Raw genomic sequence first — 26147 nt, 5'->3', positions numbered from 1 at the left:
ACTTCTTGCGGTATTCCGCTCCAAATATTGCACTCCAAGAAGGAAAACAGTTGTAACATTGAGGTTCCCCAACCCTCCCATTCCGGGTTGGTCAGAGCATCGGTTATCTCCTGCCGTAAAACTGCATGAGCAATGGACCCCACTTGCTTTTGAAGGCGGTTCCAGAAACGGAGGATATGTTTCACCATGTAATACTGTAAGGGGAGTTCAGCCAGCTCACAGCATACAACAACCGGTGGGATGAATAAAATCTGCAGCTGGACTGCGCTACCCTTCAAACAAGTTTCGAACATGCCCTCCGCAAGCTTGGCTTTATCCCGAGGCCTTCCCGCCCTCCCGACCTAACGATACTTCCCGCATTCCCGTATGATTACACCAGTTTCCTGACCGCGCGCTCTGCATTATTTGCCGTACATGCCGTACGTAGCATGCGCCTCCATCGCGTCTGGTGGAGCAGTCGCCCTGCCACCTTTCCCCAGCTGGGTTTCTTCACGCCGGCAACTCTCACACGGCTCGAGGTGAGGTAATCCGACCCAAGTCGAAACAGCCCACATCCCTTCTAACCCACTTCGCATTTTGGAACAATCTAGCTAGGGCTTAGGCTTACAATCCAATAATGGCGTACGATGCGCACATAGCTATTTGCCTGTAATCATCATGCGCGATAAACCCTGAATCCTTCCTCTGCAGGCGCTCGAGGCGCAGTGCCGCAGTCTGCCCGGAGTCGTGGTCGTGGCGGCCGTGTGGCTGCCACTCGTCCTTACCAACAGTACCGAGGCCAGCACCAATACCGCCACAGCCACAGCCACTGCTGTAGGCCCAGGGCTCCTCCCAGCACACCTACCCGTCATCGAAAACGCCACGGCCGCTCTAGAAGATATGTTCATGCGGCACGAAGCGGCATCATTGGGGCGCAACCAGTCCGCATCCGCATTCAAAACGGCATCCAAGGGGCAGCCACAGCCTTTGAAGACCGCGCCGTCAGCACGGGAGAGCTGTGTACTGCGGCTGTTGCTGCTGTACGAGTTGGTTGTGGATGCGGCCCTGTCGGCATTGATGCCGGTGAATGTGCTGCGCAACGTCGCCATGACGGCGGTTGACAGTCCGCTGGCGGGGATGATAGACGCAGACCTGTGCGTGAATGCGGACCTGACGGAAACAGTGATGCGCAACCACCGCAGGTGCGGCGGAGGGCAAGTGTGTGTGCGTGTGTGTGTATGTGTGTATGTCTGTGTGTAGAGGGGAGGGGGGATGCGGTAGAGAGCTATGGGAATATATGGAGGTTGACATAGCACAGCACAACACAGCACAGCACAGCACAGCACAGCACAGCACAGCACAGCACAGCACAGCACAGCACAGCACAGCACAGCACAGCACAGCACTGTGTCGGCTAAGGTGACTTCGGGAGGGTGGATGTTTGCGTGACGTGGCATCCTGTATTGCAGGGTTTCGGAGCTTCAGCGGGTGGCTGAGGAGCAGCATGTGGCCTGGGTGATGCCCGCCTGGGACACCTCCGCTCGCATGTCCTCCACTGCGAGAAATGAGCTGACTGATGCGGTCATATCGGGTAAGCTGATATTAGGGCCCTGCAAGGCGCTTTCCTTAGATGCCGTACGTTGATGTTGCATTGCGCACCTATTTGTCGCCCATCAAACTCGTGGCATTTTGGTTTTTTTCACTTTCTTTTTCATATGATTTCTGCTCGTGTTGTGCCCCGTGGCACTGTCATGTATGATGTGTGAAACAGGGGGGTATATCTTCACCCGTGGCCGCTATCGGCGAAACAATGCCTTCCCCGGTATTATTTCGGGGCACCCTCATCTAGTCACCCTAGCCAACATCTCAGTGGATCGCTCAGGTTCCGCACCCACCACCAGCATCCAACGGAATCTGTCGGGTCGACAGCGGCCCAACTCCGTTCCTGGTCAGCTCGCAAGTCAACTTTATCCCAGGTCACCACTGTCCATCAACTAGGGGCGCAATACATTCCATCATCGGAAGGATTTTCGACCCTAACAGGCCTCGATCCCGGGATCTCCCGGGGGCATTGGTGCGTGCCCCGTGGTACTGTCGTACGTAGTCGTAGTAGTGTTACAAACACAACCCTTCTCTCCCTCCCCCTTTTTTCGTATATGTTTCCTGGCTGGTTCAGTTCCGCTATCCCGGAAGTCCCATCTTCGCGAGCTGTGGGAGGAACGTCGGGAACTGTTTCCCTTCGCCCTGGAGCGCGGCTATGCGCTGGGACACAACGCCACAGACTACCACAGGTGATAATGGTAACCGCTGTGATATGGGTATTGATTGTGGGGTTGTCGTAGCAAGAAGTGACCATGCTTGTAAGAATATATAGGTGCCACCGCCCGCTGCCTGGCCTGGCAGAGGTTGAACACACAAGACATGCAAGGTGATGTAGCTGGCAACTGACAAGTGCGGTATTTTTAACCAATTACTGAAGTTGCCGTTCCCGCATCACCAACTGACTGACCCAGGTGGTTCACAGCCAGGGAGGATTACGCCGTGGACTACGCGTCGGGTTATGAACCATGGTTCATATCGTCAAGGTGCGGATGCGAGGGGTTGGGGGAGGCGAGCTGCACGCGGCCTTGATCGGCCTGGGATGTCGATTTGGAGTTCTAAGCGAAAATGATGGCGCCAAGCCAGTGTAATGCGTAACACCGTTACTGGTTGCGAATGAAAGGCGCAGTGGTGCAGGGCATTGCCCACTTTCTCCAATTGCTTGAACGGAAAATTGCTGCCCTGCGCAGGAAATTGCTTCCCATGTATGACGGGCGCTTCAGGTACGGCAGCCGTACTCCTTGTAGCAGCTTTTCTTCTTCATTTGACGCTTAGTCCTTTCACCAATGAGCACCTTCAGTAATACCCTTGAGCATCAAGAAACATCCTCGTAAGCTCTTAGTAAGAGCTTACGAGGGTAAGAGCCTCTTACCCTCGCTTTCAGGGTGCGACAGTCCGATCGGGTCCCGACAGGAATGGCACTTGCGCTGAAAATCCCGACAGGCTTTGAAAAATGCTTTCGGGCGGACCCGACGAAAAAGGGGGAAAATGCCAAACGGCCATCGGGAGCCCCCGACGGGGCCCGGAGGGCTCCCGTCGGGGGACCCGACAGGGTTAGGGGCGCTAGGACCGCCCGATCGGGTGCCGTGGGTCGTCGGTGGGCCCTTCGGCGACGGACAGCTACAGCGATACATAATGGCATTCATAACTGGATGGAAATATGTAATGTAGTGGTAGCATTCGTTCACTTCGTTGCCTCTTCTTCTTTATCCTCTCACTCTGCTGTACAGGGATCCATGCTTGGATGCATAAGCGAAGGGCACACTACCTTATCTCGACCTTATTGACAATTAATACAAAGACCATATGCAGCTTTACATTACCCTTTCGAACGTTTGCTGCCTCGTCCTGTAAGTCTGTGGGCTTTACCAAAACAGCTTGATGCTCACAGGCAGACGTGCATGTGTTGCTGTGTGTGTGTGTGTGTGTGTGTGTGTGTGTGTGTGTGTGTGTGTGTGTGTGTGTGTGTGTGTGTGTGTGTGTGTGTGTTCGTGCATATCAGAACTGTGAACTGCAAACTGAGAACTGGAAACTGCGCATATAAAATACGAATAAATGTAATTTCAAGCGGCACACAGCGAAATTTCGTTCTTGCGTCACCCGACAGGTTTTGGGATGGGCTATCGGGGCACCCGACAGAAATTGAAAGATATGCAAAAACGCTATCGGGTGGGCCCGACGGGCATGGGAAGGGGAAAACCGGCAACCCGACCATTTCAGGAAGGTCCTGTCCAACCCTGCTCGCTTTTATTGTGCTTTTGCACCGAATCATTCAGAGGCTACTACATGAACAAGGTCGTGGCTGTGACGCACGCCGCCAAGCTCCTAACGTTTCGGGTGCTACCTGATGTGTGGCTGGTGCACCGGCCTCATGAGGTACAGGCTTCGAACTGGGGATGGAGGCATAAACACCAAAACGACTCCGACTCGCCATTGGACCAGGTGTGGGTTGGATCAGGGTGGGTAGGTGGGCGGGAAACGTGTGGGTGGGACTAAGGCGCTGGGGAGAGATGGGTCCTGGGCCTGGAACTGCCCTCATCATCACTTAGGGTTTTGCTCCTCCTCCTCCGCCTCCGCCTCCTCCACCTCGCCTCACCGCTTGTCTGCTGTCTTCACATAGCCCCCGCGACATCACTTCACTTGTCCCTCACCCCACAGAACATAACAATCAACGGGACACCGGTGCTCCCCCGCACCGCATTCTTCGAACGGAACAAGTACTTTTCCTCAGTCTGTGCACGTCATATGCGGAACCTGTCGTACGTTCCCGTGGTGGACGAGGCCACAAAGCATTGTCGACAGGTGCTGCCCTGGTGGGATGGCGGCAGCAGGCAACGGTAAATAGCAGTGCAATGTGCAGTTCAGTTTCCGCATCAGCGCTTCGGTCGGATTTCATGGATCCGATTTCGCTGGAAGTAACCTGCATATCGTGACAAACCTTGTACGGGTGCGAAATAGTTGTTCCAGTCGTAGTGGTACTGGTAGAGGGTGCCAGGGGTTCAGCAGCTAGGTTGTTCCAGGGTGTGCGGAGGAATGAGACGTCACCGCGCCGAAAAGGTGTCGGGTCGGTTATGATTACCGTGAATCGAATAGGAGGGAGGGCAACGTCGCCAGTTGGTGAGGTGTGACACAAATGTGGAATGTGATAGTTCCGGTTGGGTGCGTGCCCCTGCCCCTTGCTTCCCGTGGACACGGCTAACTGTGTGTAACGAAAGAGATGTGTAAAAAATATACCGCGCTCCTTTTCAGTGGCGCTTTCCACAGGCCAGGTGTGCATATGTGCCAGTACGACAGCGTAGTTAGGGACTCCCAATGATTGCCACGTGAGCCCTGACCCCCTGCTATACCGGGCCCAGGTCGATCTGACTATTAAGCTGCAAAGCGTACGTGGGTGGCTCCAGGCTGGAATGGCCTTGCTCACTGGCACTAGCGTCCACGGCGTCCCTAATGAAGTCCCGCAGGCTGCACCATTTCAGAGGAGGAGAGAGAGAGAGAGAAAATATGTGTGTGTAAGCGTGCGTGCGCATGTGTGTGCCCATAATTATTCACGCTGCGCCAGCTTCTATCCCAAATGCAGAACGGTCTGGCGTATGGAGGAGCTGAATTAAGGATTGGAGGCCTAAGGTAATGGGATCAATAAATACAAAGCAAACCCGAGGCATGGTGCAGAGCAAAACAACTTTTATCATCTGCAGGTATGGAAAGGCAACCCGTATCATATATGTCATAGATCAAGGAGAAACTTGCGCTTGGTCACGCGTAATTATAAGCATAGCATACAAACCCCAAGGCATTGTTTTTTGGAGCCTATTATGATATTCTGTCTTTTAAACTTGCGTCGGTAACACTGCAGCTCATGTGTTATGACCCTGAGCAAAACGGGAGGCAACCATTAAATAGAAGTAGTTACGCATTTGGTTTAGACAGTTTTTTTCATCATCTTTGGCAACTTTTTGCAGGGCCTTACGCGTCGCCGTACCATCAAGACATGTTTCATTAAGATTCGGACTTCTTAGGTTATGTAGTGTTCTTCACGCCTTCTACTTGTTTGCAAGTTTGCACACGTCTTTGTTAATACTCCTAAAATGCAGCAGTGTCTTGGCAAGATGGAGGGGCTCCGGATGGCTAAGTCCACCTGTTTCAGGTAACTCAGGCGCCCAAATTTCGTGACTGCCTTTTGGACTAAAATATCGAGGATTGAACATAAAAGATCTAGCGCTCTGTCGCTATGTTTGACAGAACAGCTTGCGGCGGTAATTGTTCAGCTAGCCCAAGGACGAAGCAGCATCTCTATACTGGAATTTTGCAAAATATATCATATGTGCTCGTGGAATATAAGGATTTATGTAAGGATCTTGTATGTGGATATTGTTCCCTTCTGTCGCTTGCCATGTTGCAGGGCCAGTGCGCCTAAGCGGGTTGCGGGTGTTCGCGTGAACCGTCGCTCCTGCCACATCGTCGCTTCGGCGGTTGCAACCAAGACTGTGAAGATTGGCACTCGCGGCTCGCCGCTGGCACTCGCGCAGGCTTACTTGACACGCGACCTCCTAAAGGTTCGAGAAGGGGTTTGCAGGGCATAGTTGAAAGTCGACTTACAATATGTTTTGGGAGATCGCTTGGATCTACAAGCCAACCTTTATCATCTGCTTCGCACGTTGTTCAGCCGTATCGTGGAGGCCCAGAGCCTTGAGCATTAAGTGCGCTGGAACTATTGCGGATCGCAGAAAAATTTCCCGGAGCTGAACGAGGAGGGTGCTTTGGAAATCGTGATTATTAAGACCACCGGTGACAAAATCCTTAACCAGCCTCTGGCGGACATCGGTGGCAAGGGACTCTTCACCAAGGAGATTGACGATGCGCTGCTGGGCGGAAAGATCGACATTGCCGTCCATTCCATGAAGGTACTAGCTCTTGAAAACCCTGGGCACGTTGCGTTTTTGTAACCGTACACCCTGTAACCCTTCCCACTTTCCTTCACCTGTAATTCAGCGGCATGGAACCGACCGGTCTGCATCTATTGCCTATCTTGTCTTCTTCCCCAGGTCAAACCGTACCCTGTCTAATGTTTGCACTTCGTGCATTCCCCGCCCGATCAGGATGTGCCCACGTATCTGCCAGAGGGCACCATCCTGCCCTGCAATTTGCCGCGCGAGGACGTCCGTGACGTGTTCATTTCGCCGACTGCGAAGGACCTTTCGGAGTTGCCAGCTGGCGCCGTTGTCGGCTCTGCTTCCTTGCGCCGCCAGGCACAGATCCTGGCCAAATACCCCCACCTGAAGGTCCGTACTGATCAAGGCGGGGATCCCTGCTACCCTTGTTTAACCTGTACCAGTTGCTACCAGTTTACCTTTCATGCGGTTTGGTATTCTGGCCGGTAGATGGCCCTCTCAGAGGGCGACACCCGTTAAAGGTCTCGGCACATGGCGATGTTCGCTTCATATTTGCTAACATGTCCCAGCATATGCATCTCCTTGTTCGTGGGTGGGCTACACCAGGCTAATCCCAGTAGCTGCCGTTGACTGTTGCACGGGAGGCACTTTCCTGGATATCGCGAGTCCGCGATATCCACGCGAGTCGCGTGTGATGCGAGTCACGCGAGTAAAGAGTGCGTGGGATGAACCCGGGTAATCCGCAGTAATGAGATCCCAGTATTGATGTTAAGCATTGCCCTACACTTTCCTGCAGGTGGAGAATTTCCGTGGGAATGTTCAGACCCGCCTTAGAAAACTGAACGAGGGCGCCTGTTCGGCAACCTTGTTGGCTCTTGCGGGCTTGAAGCGCCTCGATATGACGGCGCATATCACGAAGATATTGAGTATTGAAGAGATGCTCCCAGCCGTTAGCCAGGGGGCTATCGGCATTGCGTGCCGTACTCAAGACGATGCCAGCCGCAAGCTTCTTGCGGCGCTCAACCACGAAGAGACGCGCATCGCTGTGGTGTGCGAGCGTGCATTCCTTGCGGCTTTGGACGGTTCGTGCCGTACGCCAATTGCAGGTAAGTGCTAGTGCTCTGTGTATTTAGTTCAGTCCAAGGCGGGAAAGAGGATGCGAGTATGATTAGAGGGTGGCAAGCTGGGAATGCGATTAGGGAAGTGGATCCGGCCCCCATGGCAACGTTGTACAAAAAACAATTGGGGATCTTTGTTGGAGTCCAACTCAACTTGATGGTCCGTAAGATTTACATGAATACAGGGTCCGCCTAGGCTGAGTAGGAAAGAAGTGCAAGAAATTGCACCATCTTGTTCCTTTGCGTGTACCTCTCACTTTATCTGGAATTGCCTTCGCTGCTGCTTCTGCAGGCTACGCACACAAGGGCTCTGACGGGCAATTGCATTTCAGCGGCCTGGTGGCGACACCCGATGGCAAGCAAATGATGCGGACAAGTCGCGTGGCAAGCTTCACGGATGCGGACGCTGTCAAGGCCGGTGAAGATGCGGGTCGCGAGCTCAAGGCAACTGGGCCCAAGGAGCTGTTCATGTACTAAGCAGTTTGCCTTGATTGGGGACGGATTTTTAACCGTGCGGTTAGCTATGTGACGTACTCGGGAACTATACCTCACGATTGTGTGACAAGGGGATTTTCCAATCGTGAAACTAGGGATTGCAAGAGGGACTTTCGTGTCATGTTTCTTGGGCTAACGTTAAGCAAGGGCGGGGTTTGGATAGGTAACGTATAAGTACTGGTCTGTCAGTACTTATACTCGGGGCAATGTTTAGTGAATGGGTTCTCATAGAGGGAAAGTTTTGGGTCGAGGTTTTGGGTGAACCTTTGGCGATCGCCGAAGTCGACCGGGAAGAGTGGTCGCACGGACGAGTCCACTTGCATCTGGGGACTTCCACTCTGAGCTGGCGGTCTGATGATCACTTCCTGTCGGGATGACTGTTGATCGATGGTGTTCCTACGTGACGATCCTACGACGTGGTTCTGACAGACCTGCAGACTCTTCAATCGTGGTTTTGTTTACTACATCCTGTTCCTATTGTCCTGGTAGTGTCAGACCTTGCCGCATGCAAAGGATATGGCCTAGCCACGGCTGAGGGAGAGAGGCTTGGTAGTGACCTACCTGATTACTCATGAGCGAGGGGCGCTTAGGGCCAATAGACCTGGTGGCGTGGGAATACGGTACAGTGCCTTCGTGTGTGTTGGCCACAACGCAGCATGGTGCGCATTTGATTCCAATGGGCAGTGATGGGAATGAAACGGTGAAATGCAAGGCGTAAGCTGCACAACTTCGGTAGTTGCAGGACGTGCGTACGTGCACCTTGTACTGTCCGTACTTCAAATTTCGGTAATCTCTTAATTCAGATTGCTGGATGTCAGGATGTGAGGGGAAGGGTAACCTGGGAAATATCATGACAGACGTGAGCTAGGAATTCTTATCTGGTCAAGGGGTACCCAAGCATATCTATCAGCTTTCGCTTTGTAAGAGACTTATCGTCATGACGCAGAAATCTATGTTTTTATATCCGTACACGCGCGATGAGGGGATTTGAGTCAAATCAATCTTACGGTAACACATACACATCACCAATCGATGTTCAAATAAATATACTGACAGGAAGCAATGTGCTTTATTTTCACATTCTCTTCAGCTTTATATCCTGGTGCTGAAATAAATATTTATGGCTACGTGCTACATGGGACACGGATAGAGGAACACATCCATACACGTACACAAATCCTCCACCTCAGGAACAGGACACGAATCATCATCACGAATAGCACCAGTCAGGCAAGCGCAGAACGAGGTGAAAGTACAAACAAGGCAATTACACCCCACGATAGCAACCATTGCACTGCAAGTCCGCGTCAGAAATACAATCAAAGACCGGATCATGTAGACCATCAGGTCATCTACCCACCTTTAAGAGGGTAGCTTCACTGATCCACCACGTCTCAAGACAAGCAGCGCTGGGCACTACACAACCCAAGCAGCGCCTTCGGCAAAACCACCATAACCTTCCTCGCACCCTCAACATCGCGCCATGCCAAGTCAAGGACAAAGGTCAGAGGGAACGGATGCGCTCTCCTCAACATCGCGCTGACAGCCGATGCTTAAGGACGGCCAAAGCAACAACGCGGCTACCACTCGCAATCGAGTCCGTAAAGGCTAATCCTAGGGTCGCGTTCCACCAACGCCGCCTCCAGGGACGGCAAAAGCAAACGCCTAATTCGCAACACAACATTCGCGCGAATCTCTCTGTCGACAACACACACAAACACGCACACCACGCAGCATCCTTTCAGATGGCTGAAGCGCCCTGCGCAGTGGGAGCCACGCATCCGAGCAGGGGTCGGTTGCGCCCCTCCAGCCATCCAACCAAGGACGGTCCAATGTCCGCGCAACGCGCTCCCGTGCGGCCACAAGGTGGTACACGTACGTAGGCTGTCTGGCTGTAGCTACACGGCGCACTCCGGAAACAACTTGCTGCTGCTGCTGCTTACAATAGCGGTCACAATACTTCTTGCTTCTGCTCACAGTCTTCCTCCTCCTGGATTATTCCTGAAATCTCCATCCAATCTCAACACCCTCCGCCATTTGCATCAGTGCACTAGGACGAGCACGCCATGGAACATGAAATGCACCACCCCGCTAATAACACCACCACCACCAGCATGGACAGCAATCCAGTGGTGAGCCACCGCAACGCATCTCCCTAGAGAGCCGAAATACCCCCGAGGCAGCAACAGCAAGCAGCAGCAGCTGGTAATTCCCCGAAGCCACTCAGCCGCCGCGCTGCCTCCATGCACTTTAATACAAAATATTCCCCATTCCCGTCTTCCCCATTCCCAAATGCCGCCAGAGAAAGAAAGAAAGGAAAGCATTACGAATCGAAACCCTGATATCAAGTGATATTACGGCTCGTCCAAACCCTTCAGCTGGGTCCGCAACTAACTACACACTCTTCAGCCACCTCATTGCTGTTTCTTCCCTCCGCTGCCACCGGCGGCAATCGCTGGCATCTGCGGCGCCGCTGCTGCCGTAGTCGGAATCAGCTTTGACAATCCGCGCGCCTCCTTGTCCGCCTCGTACTGCTCTGGCGTATGGAGCGTGCCCATAAGCCAGTCCATAAACACAAAATAGTGTCCATAGTTGTGCTTGTAAGTGGTGTGGTGGATAGTATGGTAGCCGGCGCCCATGACGGGCCAAACGCGCGCGTGCAGGCAGTCGTGGATGTTCGCGGTCCAGACGCCGGTCGCGAAGAGCAAGATTTCGTGGGTTAGGAAGTGCATGGGGCAGTAGAACAGCGTCCAGGTGTACGGCACGGCCTGCAGGATGCCGTCGATGGGATGGAAGGCCAAGCCGGCAAACGGCGACAACGTGTGCTCCTTGTTGTACTTGTGGTGGTCGTAGTGCAGGAACCTGTCAGTGAAAGAAAAGCGAACGGCAGGGGCGGAGGATGTGTGGTGCGGCAGCAGCCGCTCGTAAGGAAGGGGTACAAGAGGGGTGGTACCAAGAGCCGGTGTAGGTGCAGGTGTAGATATTGGTGTTCCAACGAAGGGTGGAAGACCTCCCGAGAGGTATTGTGGAGTAGAGCACAGAAGGACATAAAGAGGGGTAACCTGTGCACCAGTGTGCAATAGTGCACAACGGCGCGCGCGAGAACACAACAGCGGGAAAATGGACCGGACGCTTTCCCAGCAGGTTGACGGGTAGGAAATGTTGGGTTGGGGTTAGCCATGCCATGCCAGGCAGGCAAGGACACGGAGACTCCCTTCCCTTCATATCAGTACCAAACACGAATCTCCTCCTCCTGACCTACATACCCACATATATCCCCTTCTCTTCGTAGGCGCCTAGCCTAGCCTAACCTGGCTGAACAACACACAGGAACCACACCCCTAGCTGGGTGGTGCGGTAATGCACGGACAATGCACACTGGCATGTGGTCCATTCCATAGGACCCCCCCCCTGCCATTCCAGGGGTCAAGGGTCTCCCCTTCTCTCTCCTTTCCTCTCCCCCTTGGTGACCTGACCCACCTGTAGGCCCACTTGATGTCGTGGAGCAGGCGGTGCATCCAGTACACCCCGAACTCGACAGAGGCCATGTAGAGGAAGAAGTACAACACGTAGGCGGGCAACCCCACGTTAGCCACGCGGGGATATGCACACGTCCAGCCCTTCTCCGCTGCGTACTCCGTTAGCGTCGGAAGCATGGAGTACAGCGGCATGGCGATGTTGGAAACCTAGGCAGGTAAAGTAATCAGCGGGACGAACGAATGGGGTGAAAACAGAGGTACAAATAGATAAAGGCAGATAAACAGGACCCCATACATCGAGGGGGACCCAGAGCTCCATACGTCACACCATCGGAGGTACATCCATCCAAGTTATCCATCTAGCTATCCCAACCATCCCCAAAATTGCTTCTGTAACGTGGTAACGTGGCGTAGCAAAAGGAGCGTGCTGAGCACTCTGGGCACTGGATGATGCAGCAGTGAGTGTGGACCCTATGAGGTTGGAGGCCGCAAGCGTACGGACAGACATGCATCACTCGACATACAAACACACGATGGGTGTAGTGTGCCGGATCTCGGGGTAGTGGCCACAACCGTATGGCCCATCAAACGCCCACCGTATGAATGTATGCGCGGGGCCAAGGTGCATGGGTCCATGATGGCATGGCATGGCTCTACTAGGTTTCTACCTGCTTTTAGTTTGGGTCGGGATCTAACGGCGGAAGCGTTTGGAGCTTCAATACTATCGGCTCAGCAGGGTGGGATGCTCCGTGTACGCCGCCCCATCGAAGTAATGCTAATGGGTCAGGGCGTTCAATCGACGTTCGAGGTCGGGGAACTAGGTTTCAGACTGATGCCATGGGGAACAAAACGATATCACGGCGCCCCTTACTCAACCCGCGTCTCCTCGACTACCTACCCGAATTTGCTCAGCGACATCTTTGAACGCTGGCATGGTGTCCGGTGCAAAGAGCTTGTCGCCAAAGCAGAAATAGATATAATAACTCCAGACGGCGCCAATGCCGAAATACACAAGCGCGCAAAGAATCCAACAACGCAGCCAGGTCTGCCAGAAGTGGGGTATCTGCTCACGAATGCCATCAGGGAAGATCCACATGACGAAGCTGTTCAACCACTCGTTCTCCTCCTTTAATAGCCGCAAGCGCTCCTCCTTAGGCATGTCCGCCATGGTCGCGAAGGACGCAAACCAGTCTTGAACACCGCTGCGGTTATTAATGGAGAAAGAGAAGACTTGTCGGGAAATAATACAGACGTAGGACCGCCAGCGACCGCTCTGTCAAACCTTGACCAATGAGAGTTTGGGCGGTATGAGGGACGCGTAGCGACGCGTCGCAGAATGCCTATTTGCAATCAGAGGTAAGTCACAGCCCCTACTACGGCAGTCCGGGATCCGTTGTGCAAGCAAAAGGGCCAGGAACCACGGACCTGGCGGCATCTGCCGCGTCCCCCGTACCTAAGCAGCGCCCCCGAATGCCCAGTGATCTCGTCCACCGTCGATGGCTTTGAATGCAATGCCTGAAGCGACAGAAAATGCAGCACTCGCTTATGCCGGTGTCTGACTGGCTCTCGATCGTGTGCTCTGCGCACCTCCACCGGCTTGCCGTCATGTGTCAATAAGTGGCTAGACGCGAGAACAACACTAAAAATGGCGACAAGTACCAGGGTTCTTGTAAGTGTGCTGGCCATCTCGGCGAGCGGCGGGCCACTCGGCCCGCTGATGATGTGGGAGTATGAGCGGTCGGTGATGCACTTTTCGTTTGGCTAAGGCTAGAGTTTTAAGCAAATAGATTATATGCAACCCAGAATGCTATGTACCTTGCAAGCACGCAATGTCAACGCCATGCTGCTTCAATTAATCTGACCTTCACTCAATAATAGTGCCGTACATGTACGCCCAGTACCTGCAATGTTTCCTTCATGTGTCTCATTTCAAATTCTGGTTAATTTGTAATGACGGTACACCTAGACCGCGTATCGAGGTATGTGACGGAACACCAAACAAGACGTAACGTTTACAAACCGCGTGACATCAAAGCATTGTATTCTCAAAGGCATCTAAGTCTTAGTCTTAATTAAGTGCAAAGTTGTACGCACAAGCCTGCTTTACTTTTCGACACAGCCGCCAAGGTTACGGAGCTACATCGGGTGCTGGTTAATCGTCCAGCCGCACGCGCTGCGACATCGGACAATGCAGTGTTGGCAGATACCTACAGGCGGAGTTTTGGGGCGGGGGGGAGCTGCAACTGGCCGCAGGCCCTGTCGCACACCCGCTCTCCGGGCCGTCGCCAAACTGAAGTACCGAACTAACATCGCACAAAATCACACCCGCAAGTCGGTCTGGATAAACATCGACTACGACAGGCTGTACACACAGCCGACGTATAACCCGGGGCGTCAAGTCGGGCCCATAAAGTTGCAGCCGTTACCAGGTACGACAGAATTGCCTTCGAAGTGGCACGAAGGTTCGTTACCGTGGGGGTTAGGTTGGGGGGAAGCCCCTTACCCCCGCCCCCGCCGGCACACACACATACATACATACACACACAGAAGAACGCGACACGGCACAACATGCGTAAACATAGGCACAGCAGGCAAGCAGCAGCACAAGGAGGGAGGAGGGGCCGCCCAGCCTCCGAATCTTGAAAGCTTCTGAGTTACCCTGCTGCAATACGGCAGTACGGCATGGCCGTGTATACGGCAACGGCAGTACGGCATGGCCAATCGTTGGTTTTGCCTGGCCTGAATAGACAAGCTGGCCTGCTCGCACCCCCTCAAATTCGCAGCCCCAAGCCCCCTCCCTGAAGCCCCCTCCCTGTTTAATGGAGATACATACATATATACATTCAAATCCGCCTGCCAGCTCCTCGGGTGTTTGAGGAGTGTTGAAATGGGAGGTGGCCCCCCATCATATGGACGATGTAGGACGTGATAAAATTAACTTGCGAGCTGACCAGGAACTAAGTTGATGCGCCGTTGATCCGCTAGATTTGGTTGGATGCTGGTGATGAGTTGCCGAACCTAACGAATACATTCTGAAGTCGGATGGGGTGACGGATTAGGGTGCCCCTCTAGCAGGGGAGAGCAGGGAACAACTGCCCCGGGAAAGGGGGCCGCTGGCGAAGTTAACCACCCTGTAACAACATACATACATACATACATACACACAGGCATAACGTCATTTCCCAGCCCCAAAGTACGACTGACTTGTCGCTACCATGCTCACCCCAGGCCGCGGTCGGGGCCTGGTGGCGGATCGCGACATCCCCGCGGCCGAGGCTGTGTTGCTGAGTGAGGCGGTTGGGGGGGTGCTACGAGGGCCCCCGGGGGCCGAGCTGCGGCCCCGCCAGCTCGCCGAGCACCTGGAGCGGCTGCAGAGGGCCGGCAGTGGCAGTGGCAGTGGGGGCGGCGGGGACGGGGACGGGGTTGGACTGGGGCCGCCGGACAGGTGGGTGGGTGCTGAACGGCTCCAGGGGGGGTAGGGGGAGGCGAGGCGAGGGAGGGGGGGAAAGGGGATTGTATGGGGGAAAGGGGGAAAAACAAAACCGGACCCAGCAGCCGAATTATATCGCCGGATCCCGCGTATGCTCCGAAGCCGCCACTGGCTGATTGATTGCAAACTGAATCTTCAGCTAAGATATCAAGCCATAAGGCCATAAGGCCTCCGGGGGAGGAAGTTAGGATTAGGATTAGATTAGGCCCCACATCGCCCCTCCCTGGGGCTGAGATGCTCGCGGTGGGGAATGATTGTGAAGGATGTGGTGTGTATGGTGGTTGCCGTACAGGGTGCGCTTGCGGCTGTTGTACGACGGCTCCCCACCTGATTCCCCTCGGTCTCTCCGGAACCGCGGCGCCTCCCTGGAGGCCGATTTCCTCAAGTTGGAGGACAAGCTGAGGCGGGCGGCGGAGGCGCCGAAGAAGGCCAAAGGAAAGGGTTTCGGAGCGCCAGCGGCGGCGGGGGCGGCGGCGGCCGCGGGAGCTGTAGGCCAGACCGACTACAAAGGCAGCGTCGATGCAGGTGCTATGCAATACATACATCCAGACAGACATACTATAGCGAGCTTTTGATAATGAGCACACACAGACTTGAAGCTTGTTGGAATTGTGGCTGTTCGGGTTCTGTTGTGTTCGATTCAAATTTTGAATTTTGAAACTTTGGACTCGTTGTCCCGTCGGGGGTTCCCGGGGTCCTTACTCGTGAGTGAGTGAGAGTGGGTTTGACGGGCTGTGCCGTTGTTTTAGTGGGCGCTCGTTTGTTCCGTACATCCGTACATCCGTACCGGAACGACAATCTTCAGGCAATCACAATACCGCCGTCCGTCCGTCAGCCATTCCGTCCCCCTCGGGCCCCCATGTGGTGAACACGTCGTGGTTATATATATATATACATACAGATACCGAGACACTGATTGCCTCAGTGGTCTCGGTGCTTTTGCGGCTTTTCCCGTGTTTCTCTCTTCCGCCTGTTCGCCTACCTTCGCCTTCCTTTCCGCAAAATCGGCAAGTCGGCCAGTTCTCCCCTCTCCGCCTTCACGTGATGTCACAATTCTCTCCCTTCCCCCCCTTTCCTTCCTGCCCCTCCTCCGCCCCGTTTCCTTCCCGCCGTAGCCTCTCTGTCTGGTGCCCCCCTGCAGCCAGATGAACTCCTCCGTACGGCATTGTACAACAGCTGGGGTCATACGGCGGGGGAGCTGGGCGCCACCGCGTTGAGGGGGGAGGTCTCGGGGGCCATCATAGGTGCGTGTGTGACTGTTTTCCTGTTGGCCGCCGCGACTGGCCGCGACTTATGGCGTATCAGTTTATCCTTGGCATCAGCTTCTCTCGTTCAGGTGGTTCGTCTTCCCCCACTCCTTTTTCTGGTTTCCTTGCATGGATAATCCCTTCGTCTTACATCCCCCCCACCCCCTCTCTGCCTTGCATGTGCCTTTACCCGCTGCTCCTGCTGCCTGGCCAGGTGAGTCCAAAAGGTGGTTCGAGCTTCTTTGGTATTTCGCGTTGGTGTCGGTAGGCTAGCCGGAATAGTTTAGTTTGGGTCGGTCGGGTCAGTCGCGCGTTCTAGTTTTTTTGGGGGGTTGGGAGGAACACTTGCATACCGGCAGCCTTTCAGTATCAGCAATGCAGCTTTCTTTCCTGGCCAGCAACTTTACGCCTCTTTTACGTCAGCATTTTTTCTCGCCGCATTTTTTCTCGCCGCCTTCACTACTTTTTCTACACCTACTAGTTTACGGTTTGGCTATAATATTTCTGGCGGCTTAGGTAGGTAGGACTTCCAACATCTACGTCAATTCTTCGTCCCGAGGTTACAGTCGTCATCTCGAGGTTACAGTCGTCACAGTCGCCACGGACGCCTTTCGGTCAGTTCTTTCGGTTGCTACTATCTTGCCCTGGCAGCAGCTTCAATCGCGTGTGGTTCGTCTTTCCCACCCCCCCCACCCCACCACCACCACCACCACCGGGTGGTCCTCGGGGCCCCTTTTGAGGGTTATTGGGTGGGGGTTGCAGCCGGAGTTGCTTGTCCCGTCACGCTCCCTTCACAGCGCTCCCTGCTGTATCTGTCCGAATCCTAATTAGGCATCTGGCCGGAATTTGCGCTGCTGAACCACTCTTGCGCCCCCAACACCACGGCCTTCGCCGTCGGGGATCTCATGCTGGTGCAGGTAAAGGGGGGGGAGGGGGGGTAGCGGGGAGAGAGTGTGTGTGTGTGTGTGTGTGGTGGGGGCGGGAGGGGGACGTAAGGCCCCCGGGTGCTTTTAATTTATTGTTAATGTGAATAAATGGACGCCGCGAGATGATGGAAGTGCGCAACTGTACGGAAAGGGGTTGACCTGTAGGGGGAAAAGGCTGTTGTGGTGGTTTGGGTTTTCCAGTTTTTTTAGTTTGAATTTCGGTTGCCTCCTCCGCTCCCTTATGGGGCGCAACAACGGTACTTACTTCCCCTTGCATTTCTCCCCCCCCATATGTATAACACCATATAACATATAACACCATAAAAGAGGCAAAAAACCTGAAAACGTCTCTTCCCCCTCCCCCGGTACGCCCCCCCTGAAAACGGGATCCCTCCCCCCCCGGTGTAAAAGGCAGTTCAGGACATTTCCCGCGGTGCTGAGGTGACGACCAGCTACCTGGGGGAGCTGGCACTGGCGCCCCTGGAGCGCCGGAGGGAGTGGTTGAGGGGCGCGTACGGCTTCGAGTGCGAATGCGACCGATGCACGGTGCGCGGCGGCGGGGGTTGGGGTGGGTGGGTGGGTGGGAAGGAGCAGGAGGCGTCACGCTGTATGTATGTATGCATGTATGTATGCTCAACTAGACTTAGCTAGAAGCAGCAGCCCCGCACAACGTTGTTCACCATTGATATATTTTAATGTTATTCAGCACACGTCCCGTCGTTGTTAAGGATAGGGGGATGAGGATGGGTTGGGAATGAGGATGACGATGAAGGCAATGGCGACCAAGACCATACCGCTGTCCCCCCATCCGTGCAAGTGCTGTTATCTATTATTGCTGCCGTATTCCTGCCGTACAGGCGGAGGCCTCCATTCCCCCGCCTGTGACGGCGGCAGTAGCGGCAGCCTACCAGTCGGCACAAGCTCTGAAGACCAAGACCGAGGGGGAGGCAGCTGCGGCCGGCGGCGGCGGTTGGGATCTGGAGGCGTCATCTGTACGGCAGTTGGGACCAGCTGTGACGGCGGCGGTGGAGCAGCTGGAGGCCGCCATGGACTCGGCGGGGTTGCCCGCCCGGACACGGTCCTGGCTCCGCGCGTCCGCCTACACAGCCTACTACGCCAGGGCGGCTTTGAGGGATGTTCCCGGGGGGAGTGAAGTCGGTACGGGAGGAGGAGGGGGAGGTGGTGGTGATGAGGGTTGTGGGAGTGTGTTGTTTGGTCGCGGCGGTGATGCGTCGCGGTCGCCGGTGCCCTACAGCGACCCGGCTATTCCTGCTGAGCTGGCGGAGGTGATCTCGAGCGTTGCCTCAGGTGAGGGGGTGTGGATGGCGGCAGTAGGAATGTATGTGTGTGTGCATGTGTGTATGGGGGGGTGGGGTGTTTGGCTGGTAGGGGGAAAGGGAGATGCTCATGTCATTTACATGCCTACGCTGCCATTCGTTGTAAAGCGAATATGTCCATCTGTATATATATGGGCTATCTGGGCGCCCTTTGAGACGGGCTTTTCTCTCGTCGGCTATTTGTTCACGTCCCCCGTGCGGCCTCCCCTACAACCTCCCGTACACGGCAATACAGGTACGGACCTTCACCTGTACCTGACGCTGGAGGCGCTGTCCCGCAGTGCGGAGTCCTTCCCCCGAGATGACCCACGGGTCGCTGAGGCCACCCGGATCTGCCTGCGTGCCCACATCCTGAGATACGGCCGTACCTCAGATACCGTACTGCGGGAACTGCTACAGGCCCGGAGCACCTACCCCCACTACCTGGGCCGGTAGGTGGCTCGCCCCCCTAACCTCGGGGGGCTGGGGGGGATTTAGGGTTTTAGGTTATGCTGGTTGGCGGGATGGCGGCTGTATAGGGCCCTACAGGTCTCGGAGCAGTAGCGAAAGGAACAACCGTTCAACCCCCTCGCTGCCTCCGCGGGCAGGTAGGTAGGGCTAGGTAGGGCCGGTGAGGGGAGGTTAGGGTTGGGCTCTTACTTGCCGCCACCTCATATCCCCTTGGTCCCCTCTCTCGCCGGTGGTGGTCTCGATGGAAGCGACCTCTTGACTTCTCCTTTCCTCTCCTCCGACCCCACCTCCCCCCCCCCCGGCGCCCCCCTTAGTGTCGACTGCAGTGCCTCCGCACCCTCGGGGCCCGCAGCGCAACATCAAGAACAACAGCAACAGGACGGGGAGCGCCAACAGCCCCTCTTCGGTTCGGCTGCCTGGGTGGCCGCCAGCCCGGTGCAACTCAGAGAGGCGGCGGCGGCGGCGGCCGCAGAGCTAGCGGCGGAGGCAGCGACGAAGGGAGGGGAAGAAGCGCCTGCGGCGGCGACGCCCGGCGGAGTGTGATGACGATGATGATGATGATGGTGACTGTTCATCTAGTCGAGTCGAACGGTGTTTTTTGGCATGAGTTTTTTTTAGGAAAATGAAGTGAGTGGTGCGTGTTGAGGTGGTATTGATGAGATCGCATGGCCGGGCCGTGGCGGAGATGTTTTGGGAGTTATGGGGGTTATGGGTGCGGGTGAAGGTGCGGGTCTGTTGAGGCCGTTCTAGGGGAATCCTGTGTGGAGCGCCAGTCAACAGGAGGACACCGCTGTCGCCGCTGACCCACATCGAAACTGATCCAGCATGACGTGGTTCCGGCTGGAGGGGGTCCCGGAGGCGATTGACGCGATTGCCCCAGGGAGGGGGCCCGGATGTGCGAACGGGATGTGTGCGTTTTTTAGGTTGATGGCCTTTTTTCGTGTAGGCCGTGCGGCTATTTTTGGTTTATGTTGCTGTGGTCATGTTTTGTGGTAAGGACAACTCGCCAGACGCCTACGATAGGGTGGTGATGTTTTCGCTGGTAGCGTCAACCCTGTGGTTTGCAAGTTCTGTTATAACCTATATGGAATTGAACTGGTCGCTATGTTTATACTTTTTATCCTTTGCTACACCTGTCTTAAGCTAAGTTGTGACCTTTTAACTTCGATTCGCTTCATATCTATCGTGGCTCGCATTTTTTGACGCATTTAGCCCGTCTGGCGCAACCCTACAAGGACCCACAGGGAAAGCTTTATGGTTAAGTGCTGTCAACAGCATAATTATAATCTGGGAGCGAAGGCCGAAAGCATGACAAATAGAGGCGAGCAACAGCTGGTGACGCCACACCTCGAACGTATCTCCGAGGCTGTTGCCATCTGTCTTAATTGTGCAGTTTCCTGGGATTCGACTTCTGGGGTATGTGGGTGTATTCGTGGAACTCGGGGGTACGTTCGGTGTCCAGCTACCTGAAGCAGCGCAAATGCGACTGAAACATCGGACTTCCTTAGGGTATATGTTTAAAATGTTAAGGGCATAAATAATCTGTTTGTTTGTTGGATAAAGGAAGCAGATTGGTGTTCATGCGTGTCGCCTTCATGGGTGCCGTGCAGCACCGGGACTTGATGCATGCAAATCCCCAAGTACGAATGCGATGTCTTTCTTGGAAATTTACATTGCGTTTGTCCTTACACACATCGAAGGGGAGTAAGGTGTACCAACGTTGACGCAAGTTACGCCAAGTTAGAAACGGTGACAACTGCTTTACATTTTGGCTTTTTTCATATTCTTTTATGCGTTGTTGGAGAAGTCAAGCTATATAGTTGCTAAGGGCAGACTTGCTGCGTTCAGCGGTGGTTAACCGGTTCGACATATAGCCGCGGCTCAAGCTTAAGCAGGCGAAAGCGAATGCTCTAACATGTTGAAAGCTTTTAACCGGTCTGTACCTATCACACCTGCTGTTTCCGTCAACAACACTCCGAATGGACCCGAACAACAAGTTGAACCGCAGCAGTCAACCCCGCCCCTTGACGTCCGACGAACCTCCTTGACGCTTAATTTAGATGAAGTCCAGACGGACGGTGGCGATGGCGCCTCTTCTGTCGCAGCGAACAATCCTGTCTTCTATGCTGGCGTGATGGTACGGGGCCATAAAGGGGACTTGGTGCGTCTGTTTGAATTGCCACCGACGGAGGTAAGCACCTGGGACGAATCTGGGGGCAGTCGGACGCCACTAGCTCGTGCAGGAAAAGTCTCGATGACGCGGCCACTGCTTTCCCGACAGCGCCTACTGGGAGACTTTCATTGCGCGATGCGAAAAAGGGTGCTTTTACAAGTAAGTCGGCTGCGATGACATCACGATTCTTGGCGTCGGTCGTGCGCCCGAAGTTGTCGACAGCTACTTGACCATCCCTTCGGGGGCCCCGTCGCGCGCAGGGACGAATGTACATCTTTGATCACTACGTCTGCTTCTACTCGGCCGTTTTTGGCTTCGCCAAAAAGCGCCGGATGCCAACGCGGGTAATAGCACCTAAAAGGGGAGGCTGCGCCGTTAAGCTGCCACACCCCTGCCGCAACGCGCGCATGTGTGCCGCGGGGTCGCCAGCGCATCATTTGCCACCCCCCTTCCATCTGCTCCCCTTCCCACGCCAATCCAACCATCGATTCACATCCCTGCTTCGCTCTCAATGCTGCTGCAGACAATTAAGGCTGTGCGGAAAAGGAAGCACCTGGGTTTTCCCAACTCCCTCGAGGTGAGCCCGGCTGAATAGACTGACAGACTGGGTAGGGTGGGTAGATGGGACGAGACACTGGGTGGCTTATCCGCGGTGGTCTCTCTCCAGCAGCAGCAGCAGCAGTAAGTGGGGCCGGAACAGCGGCAGCTGGGGGTGACCTTCCCCCCTTAAGAGTTGTGCGCTCTTTCTCTCTCTCCTCTCTCTCGCTCTCTCTGGGAGCTGAGGGTCGTAGCACACCCACCGGGGAGGGGGTGATGGAGAGATGCGGAGGAGAGGGGCCCCAGCTGGGGAGGCATGGGGGTGGGGCGGGGCGGGGTAGTGCCTGCCGGGGTCCGGGGCTTACAGTCGCCACAGAGCTGACAGTCTCCCTCCGGGCTAGTCTGGAATCCCTGTTGCCCCTTTGAGGAGGGCCCGGAGATGGAGGGGAGAGGGGAAGGGGCGAGGCCTCGGAGATGCCTTTGTGTCTGTCTGTCTGTCTCTCTGTGTACGTCCGGATGCACATCCTGGTGGTATGCGGCAACGGTTGTAACGGAATGCCCTCTCCCTCTCCACCCCTTCCCTCCTTATTTCCCTTCCCCCTTCTTTCTTCCCCTCACCAGATTGAGACGGACGATTACAAGGAGTTCTTCACCTCGTTTCTCTCCAGGGAGGAGGCCTACCAGCTGATCAATAAGCAGCTGCAGGAGGCCAAGTGAGGCGGGGGGGAAAGGGTTGCTGAGGGGGAGGGGGAGGAGTGTCTCAGAAGGGGGAGGGGGAGGAGTGTCTCAACTGCTTTACTGCTATATTTCATCCTCCGCATCCTTCGGGTTACACCCCCCTCTGTGCGTGTATGTATGTGTGTGTGTGCAGGCGGTCAGGTTTGGAGAGCGGCTCGTCCCGGGTGCGCCGATCCACTGACAACGGCTCCTTCTTCAATGGGGGTGGGTGGCAGGAGGGAAAGGGTGGCGGGCGGGAAAGGGTGGCAGAAGGCGGGGGAGGAGAGGGGCGTTTTATGTTTGATGTTGCGACATTATCATCCTCATCATCGCCGTCATTTGCCTCCCCCCGGCCCTTCCCCTCACTTCCCCGCTCCTGGATGGTTTCGGAGCAGCAGGTAACGGCACCATCCACGAGCAGTCCAGTCCGCAGTCCGCCTCCAGGGGTGGCACCCTGGACGGTGGGGGTGGCCGGAGAGGGGGAGGGGGTCCTCATGGCGGGTGTGGCAGTGGCGGGGGAGCTGCTCGCGGCGGCCTCAACGGCGAGCGGTCCCTGCTGACCCGCCACTCGGGCTCCCTAGGGGATGACGACAACGACGATGAGGAGGTAGGGGGCAGGGGGGGGGAAAGGGGGCAGGGGAAGGGGGAGGGGGAGGGGAAGGGGGAGGGGGAGGGGGGAGGGGAGGAGGTCCTACACGCAGACATGCAAATACAGTACAATTCAAATATTCACCACAAATAAACCTGTGCTGATACACGTCCAAAACACACCAACATCAGGCAAGTATTAATCTTTAAAAGTATCATGTGCGCCATTCATGTGTGGCATTCTAAGGCAGTACAGTACAAGAGCAGTACACACCCGGCTCCTGACGGGTTAGGGGGTTTTCAGGAGCCAGCCGGGGGATATATCCGCTCCTGCTGTGGAGGTTACCAGGTAGCGGGCGGCCGGAGACACACACACACACACACGCGCGCGCGCGCGTACCCCCCCCCGCCACCGAACGCCTTTTGGTCAGTTCCACGTCTGGTACACCCTTGCCCTGGCAGCAGCAGCTTCACTCGTTCGCGCTTCGTCTTTTCCCCGCCACCGTCTGGTCTGCCCTCCCATGCCCTACCGTACTACTGCCTCATCATCATCGTCGACATATGGGCTCCTGCGGCAATCTTTACAGCGCTTGGGACGCACAGCACTGGATACTTCGTTTTTCCCTAGGTTTGACATCAACGTCATCCTCGCATCATAGGATCTACGCGTACCCCCCCCCCACACACACACGCCACCAGCACCACCACGCCCCCCACACCAGCTGCGCTCCTCTTCTTTTGTTTGGAGCCCATTACAGCCTTACATGCATGTTTACACAAACATACATACATACATACATATGCCTGTGCACGCAGGACAGCGGAAGCGTGTGGGTTATGGAGCCACGTCCCGCCCCGGCCGTAGCCGCCGGATCCCGTCATGTACTGCATACGACACTGCCGGGAAGTCCCCGGGAGTTCTTCGATGTCGTACTGGCGGACAGTGCGCCGTTCTTTGAGGACTTCCTGGATAGCCAGGTGGGGGATGGTGGGGTTCGGTACGGAACACATACATACATACAGACATTTAGACATCAACGAGGTCAAACCCCTCCAGCTCTGGGCCATCACCAATGCATACATGCATACATACATACATACACACGTACAGGCAGACAGACACTAACAGCCCGTCCGTCCTGGCCCCTATTATACATACGTACATACGCACGTACAGGGCAATCGGCGCATCAACCTGACCTCCTGGAAGCGCCACCCTCAGCTGGGGTACGTGAGGGACATGAACTTCACCGCCCCCATCAAGGGCGCGTTCGGCAACTGGGGGGTGAGCCACACCGCCTGCTTTCAGTCCCAGAGGTGGGTGCCGTACAACTGGGTGGCAGACAGCCAGGGGGGTGATGGTAATATACCGAATACGGGGGGAAAGTTGGGTAAGGGGCGGTGAGGAGGGGAAAAGACGAACCACGAGCGAGTGAAGCTGATGCCAAGGAAAAACTGATGCGCCAGAAGTGAAGAAAGCGTAACTAACCAGTCGGCGGTTGTGAAGGAGGAGCCCTTGCGATGATGTTAGTAGTCATGACGATAGCAGAAAACCTACCTACCTAGCAACCAATATTAAACTAAAGTGCGGAAAGAGAGCAGGAAAACCAAGCGTAATATTCTAGGGGTACGTGTAAAGGCGGCGAAGAGCAAAAAGCCTAAGGGGGAAGGGGAAGGGAAGGGGGGAAAGGAGGAAAAAAACACGTTGCAGCGCACCGCACGCGCCGGCACACATCGTGTTACCGTTGTTATTGTTGTGGACGAGACATCCGCAGTTTATATTCCGCGGGGTAGATTGGGAAAGGGGAGTATAGGGTTGCACCCCACCAGAAAAGCAAAGTGTGCCACTTTGCCAGCATATGTAACTTTGTGCCTTCTGTCCCCCCTGTCCCCCTGTTGTTGTTGCTGTCGTTTTTCCTTTCTTCCTCTTCCTCTTCCCCACCTCCCTGTCAGGTTCTGTCTGTACGAGGACGAGCACATCGTGTTCGAGAGCAGTCAGACGATGACGGACATTCCGTACGGCGACTGCTTCACCGTGGACCAGCGGTGGGACATCCGCCGGGAGGTGTTCGTGTCAGAGGGAGGGGGGGCGGACACGGGGGACAGAGCCACGGTGGGTGCGGGTTTTGGGGGGGGTTTGGGGGGTGGGGGGGGGTGGAGTGGAGAAGAAGGGCGTGCGGGGTGGGCGGGAGCACATGACTGACGATGTGTTGTACAGTTGTGCATCAGGGTGAGATTGCTGTACGGCACAGCAGGGCGGATATGCGGTGTGACACGAGTGAAGGTCTGTGTAGTGTGCCTGTGTGTGAGAGAGAGAGAGGGAGAGGGGGGAAGTGTGTTTGTGTGTGTTGCTTGTGTGTTTGTGCTGTGGCCAGGATCGCTTTTCATTAACCGCACTGGGCGGGGAGGTCTGGGTGGTGGTGGAAAGGGCCGCATGCATGCATGCATGTGTTTTCCACGTCTCCACGTTTGCGACACGACACGACATTCCCGGGCACCCACACCAGCACCAGCACACACACCAGCACACACCGACGCACTAACCACCCTATCGCCACTGCTAGGGTACCCGGCGGGGCCAGGGGGGGCCAGGAGGACCGACCGACTCTCCATGCATGGGTCTCGTGGCTCCCCCCCTTCCCCCCGGGGTCCTCAGTCTCCCTCCCTCCCTCCCTCCCCGAGCAGCTTCACTCGTTCGTGGTTCGTCTTTCCCCCTGAAACCCCCAAACCGCCGTCCGTCAGTTTATTGCTGAATTCCTTGCATAAAAAAATCCCCCTTTTGACCACCACCACCACCACCCTGCCGTCGCCTCACCCTCGCCACCCGCCCGGGGCGCCGGCAGTTCACTCCTTGGGTCCTATACGCACACCATAATATAACCCCGCCCCGCCCCCCCACTCAACCCCCCGCCCCTCGCATTGTTGCAGATATCGTTCGACCTGCATGTGCGTGTGCCCTTCACCAGCCGTTGCCTGTTCAAATCGGTAAGTCGCATAGACCGTGGTGGATGGGGTGGGTGAGGGATTGGGTGGAAACATGAACGTAACGAACTGTAGGTCTGTGTGAGTTTTGTTATTGTTGTATACGATATGCTAGGGCTCCCCTGCTAAGGGGGCCCCCTC

At 55.5% G+C, this 26147-nt stretch overlaps 3 protein-coding genes across 3 annotated transcripts in view; 2 read left to right on the top strand and 1 right to left on the bottom strand.

Annotated features, from left to right (window-relative positions):
* The first annotated feature begins 5637 nt into the window (after positions 1-5637).
* On the top strand, positions 5638-8124 carry VOLCADRAFT_85406 (uncharacterized protein). The gene is made up of 6 exons (XM_002950794.1): positions 5638-5715; positions 5971-6131; positions 6303-6479; positions 6675-6857; positions 7264-7573; positions 7878-8124. Exons 1-6 carry the CDS (start codon positions 5664-5666, stop codon positions 8060-8062), a joined length of 1068 nt encoding a protein of 355 aa, XP_002950840.1. The 5' UTR covers positions 5638-5663; the 3' UTR covers positions 8063-8124.
* A 954-nt stretch (positions 8125-9078) lies between these two features.
* On the bottom strand, positions 9079-13374 carry VOLCADRAFT_81225 (SC5D, C-5 sterol desaturase). The gene is made up of 5 exons (XM_002950685.1): positions 13147-13374; positions 13013-13074; positions 12458-12761; positions 11561-11766; positions 9079-10942 (listed from the first exon to the last, which is right to left on the bottom strand). Exons 1-5 carry the CDS (start codon positions 13243-13245, stop codon positions 10495-10497), a joined length of 1119 nt encoding a protein of 372 aa, XP_002950731.1. The 5' UTR covers positions 13246-13374; the 3' UTR covers positions 9079-10494.
* A 135-nt stretch (positions 13375-13509) lies between these two features.
* VOLCADRAFT_104846 (uncharacterized protein) overlaps positions 13510-26147 on the top strand; it is a gene marked incomplete at both ends in the record, with an annotated part of 14710 nt that continues 2072 nt past the window's right edge. The window contains 20 exons of the mRNA XM_002950793.1: positions 13510-13538; positions 13921-13988; positions 14788-15004; positions 15342-15574; positions 16165-16293; positions 16511-16560; positions 17634-17768; positions 18080-18530; positions 18795-18990; positions 19324-19415; positions 21115-21200; positions 21443-21526; positions 21706-21759; positions 22341-22432; positions 22591-22661; positions 22832-23043; positions 23841-24002; positions 24202-24341; positions 24978-25137; positions 25953-26009. Of these exons, the coding sequence (XP_002950839.1) occupies positions 13510-13538; positions 13921-13988; positions 14788-15004; positions 15342-15574; positions 16165-16293; positions 16511-16560; positions 17634-17768; positions 18080-18530; positions 18795-18990; positions 19324-19415; positions 21115-21200; positions 21443-21526; positions 21706-21759; positions 22341-22432; positions 22591-22661; positions 22832-23043; positions 23841-24002; positions 24202-24341; positions 24978-25137; positions 25953-26009 (2718 nt within the window). The remainder of the gene's footprint in view (positions 13539-13920; positions 13989-14787; positions 15005-15341; positions 15575-16164; positions 16294-16510; positions 16561-17633; positions 17769-18079; positions 18531-18794; positions 18991-19323; positions 19416-21114; positions 21201-21442; positions 21527-21705; positions 21760-22340; positions 22433-22590; positions 22662-22831; positions 23044-23840; positions 24003-24201; positions 24342-24977; positions 25138-25952; positions 26010-26147) is intronic.

Source organism: Volvox carteri (genome assembly GCF_000143455.1).
Source record: "Volvox carteri f. nagariensis unplaced genomic scaffold VOLCAscaffold_20, whole genome shotgun sequence".
NCBI classification, from domain to species: Eukaryota; Viridiplantae; Chlorophyta; class Chlorophyceae; order Chlamydomonadales; family Volvocaceae; genus Volvox; species Volvox carteri.
Note: the sequence above shows the minus strand (reverse complement) of the source record. Positions and strands in the feature narration are given on the sequence as shown.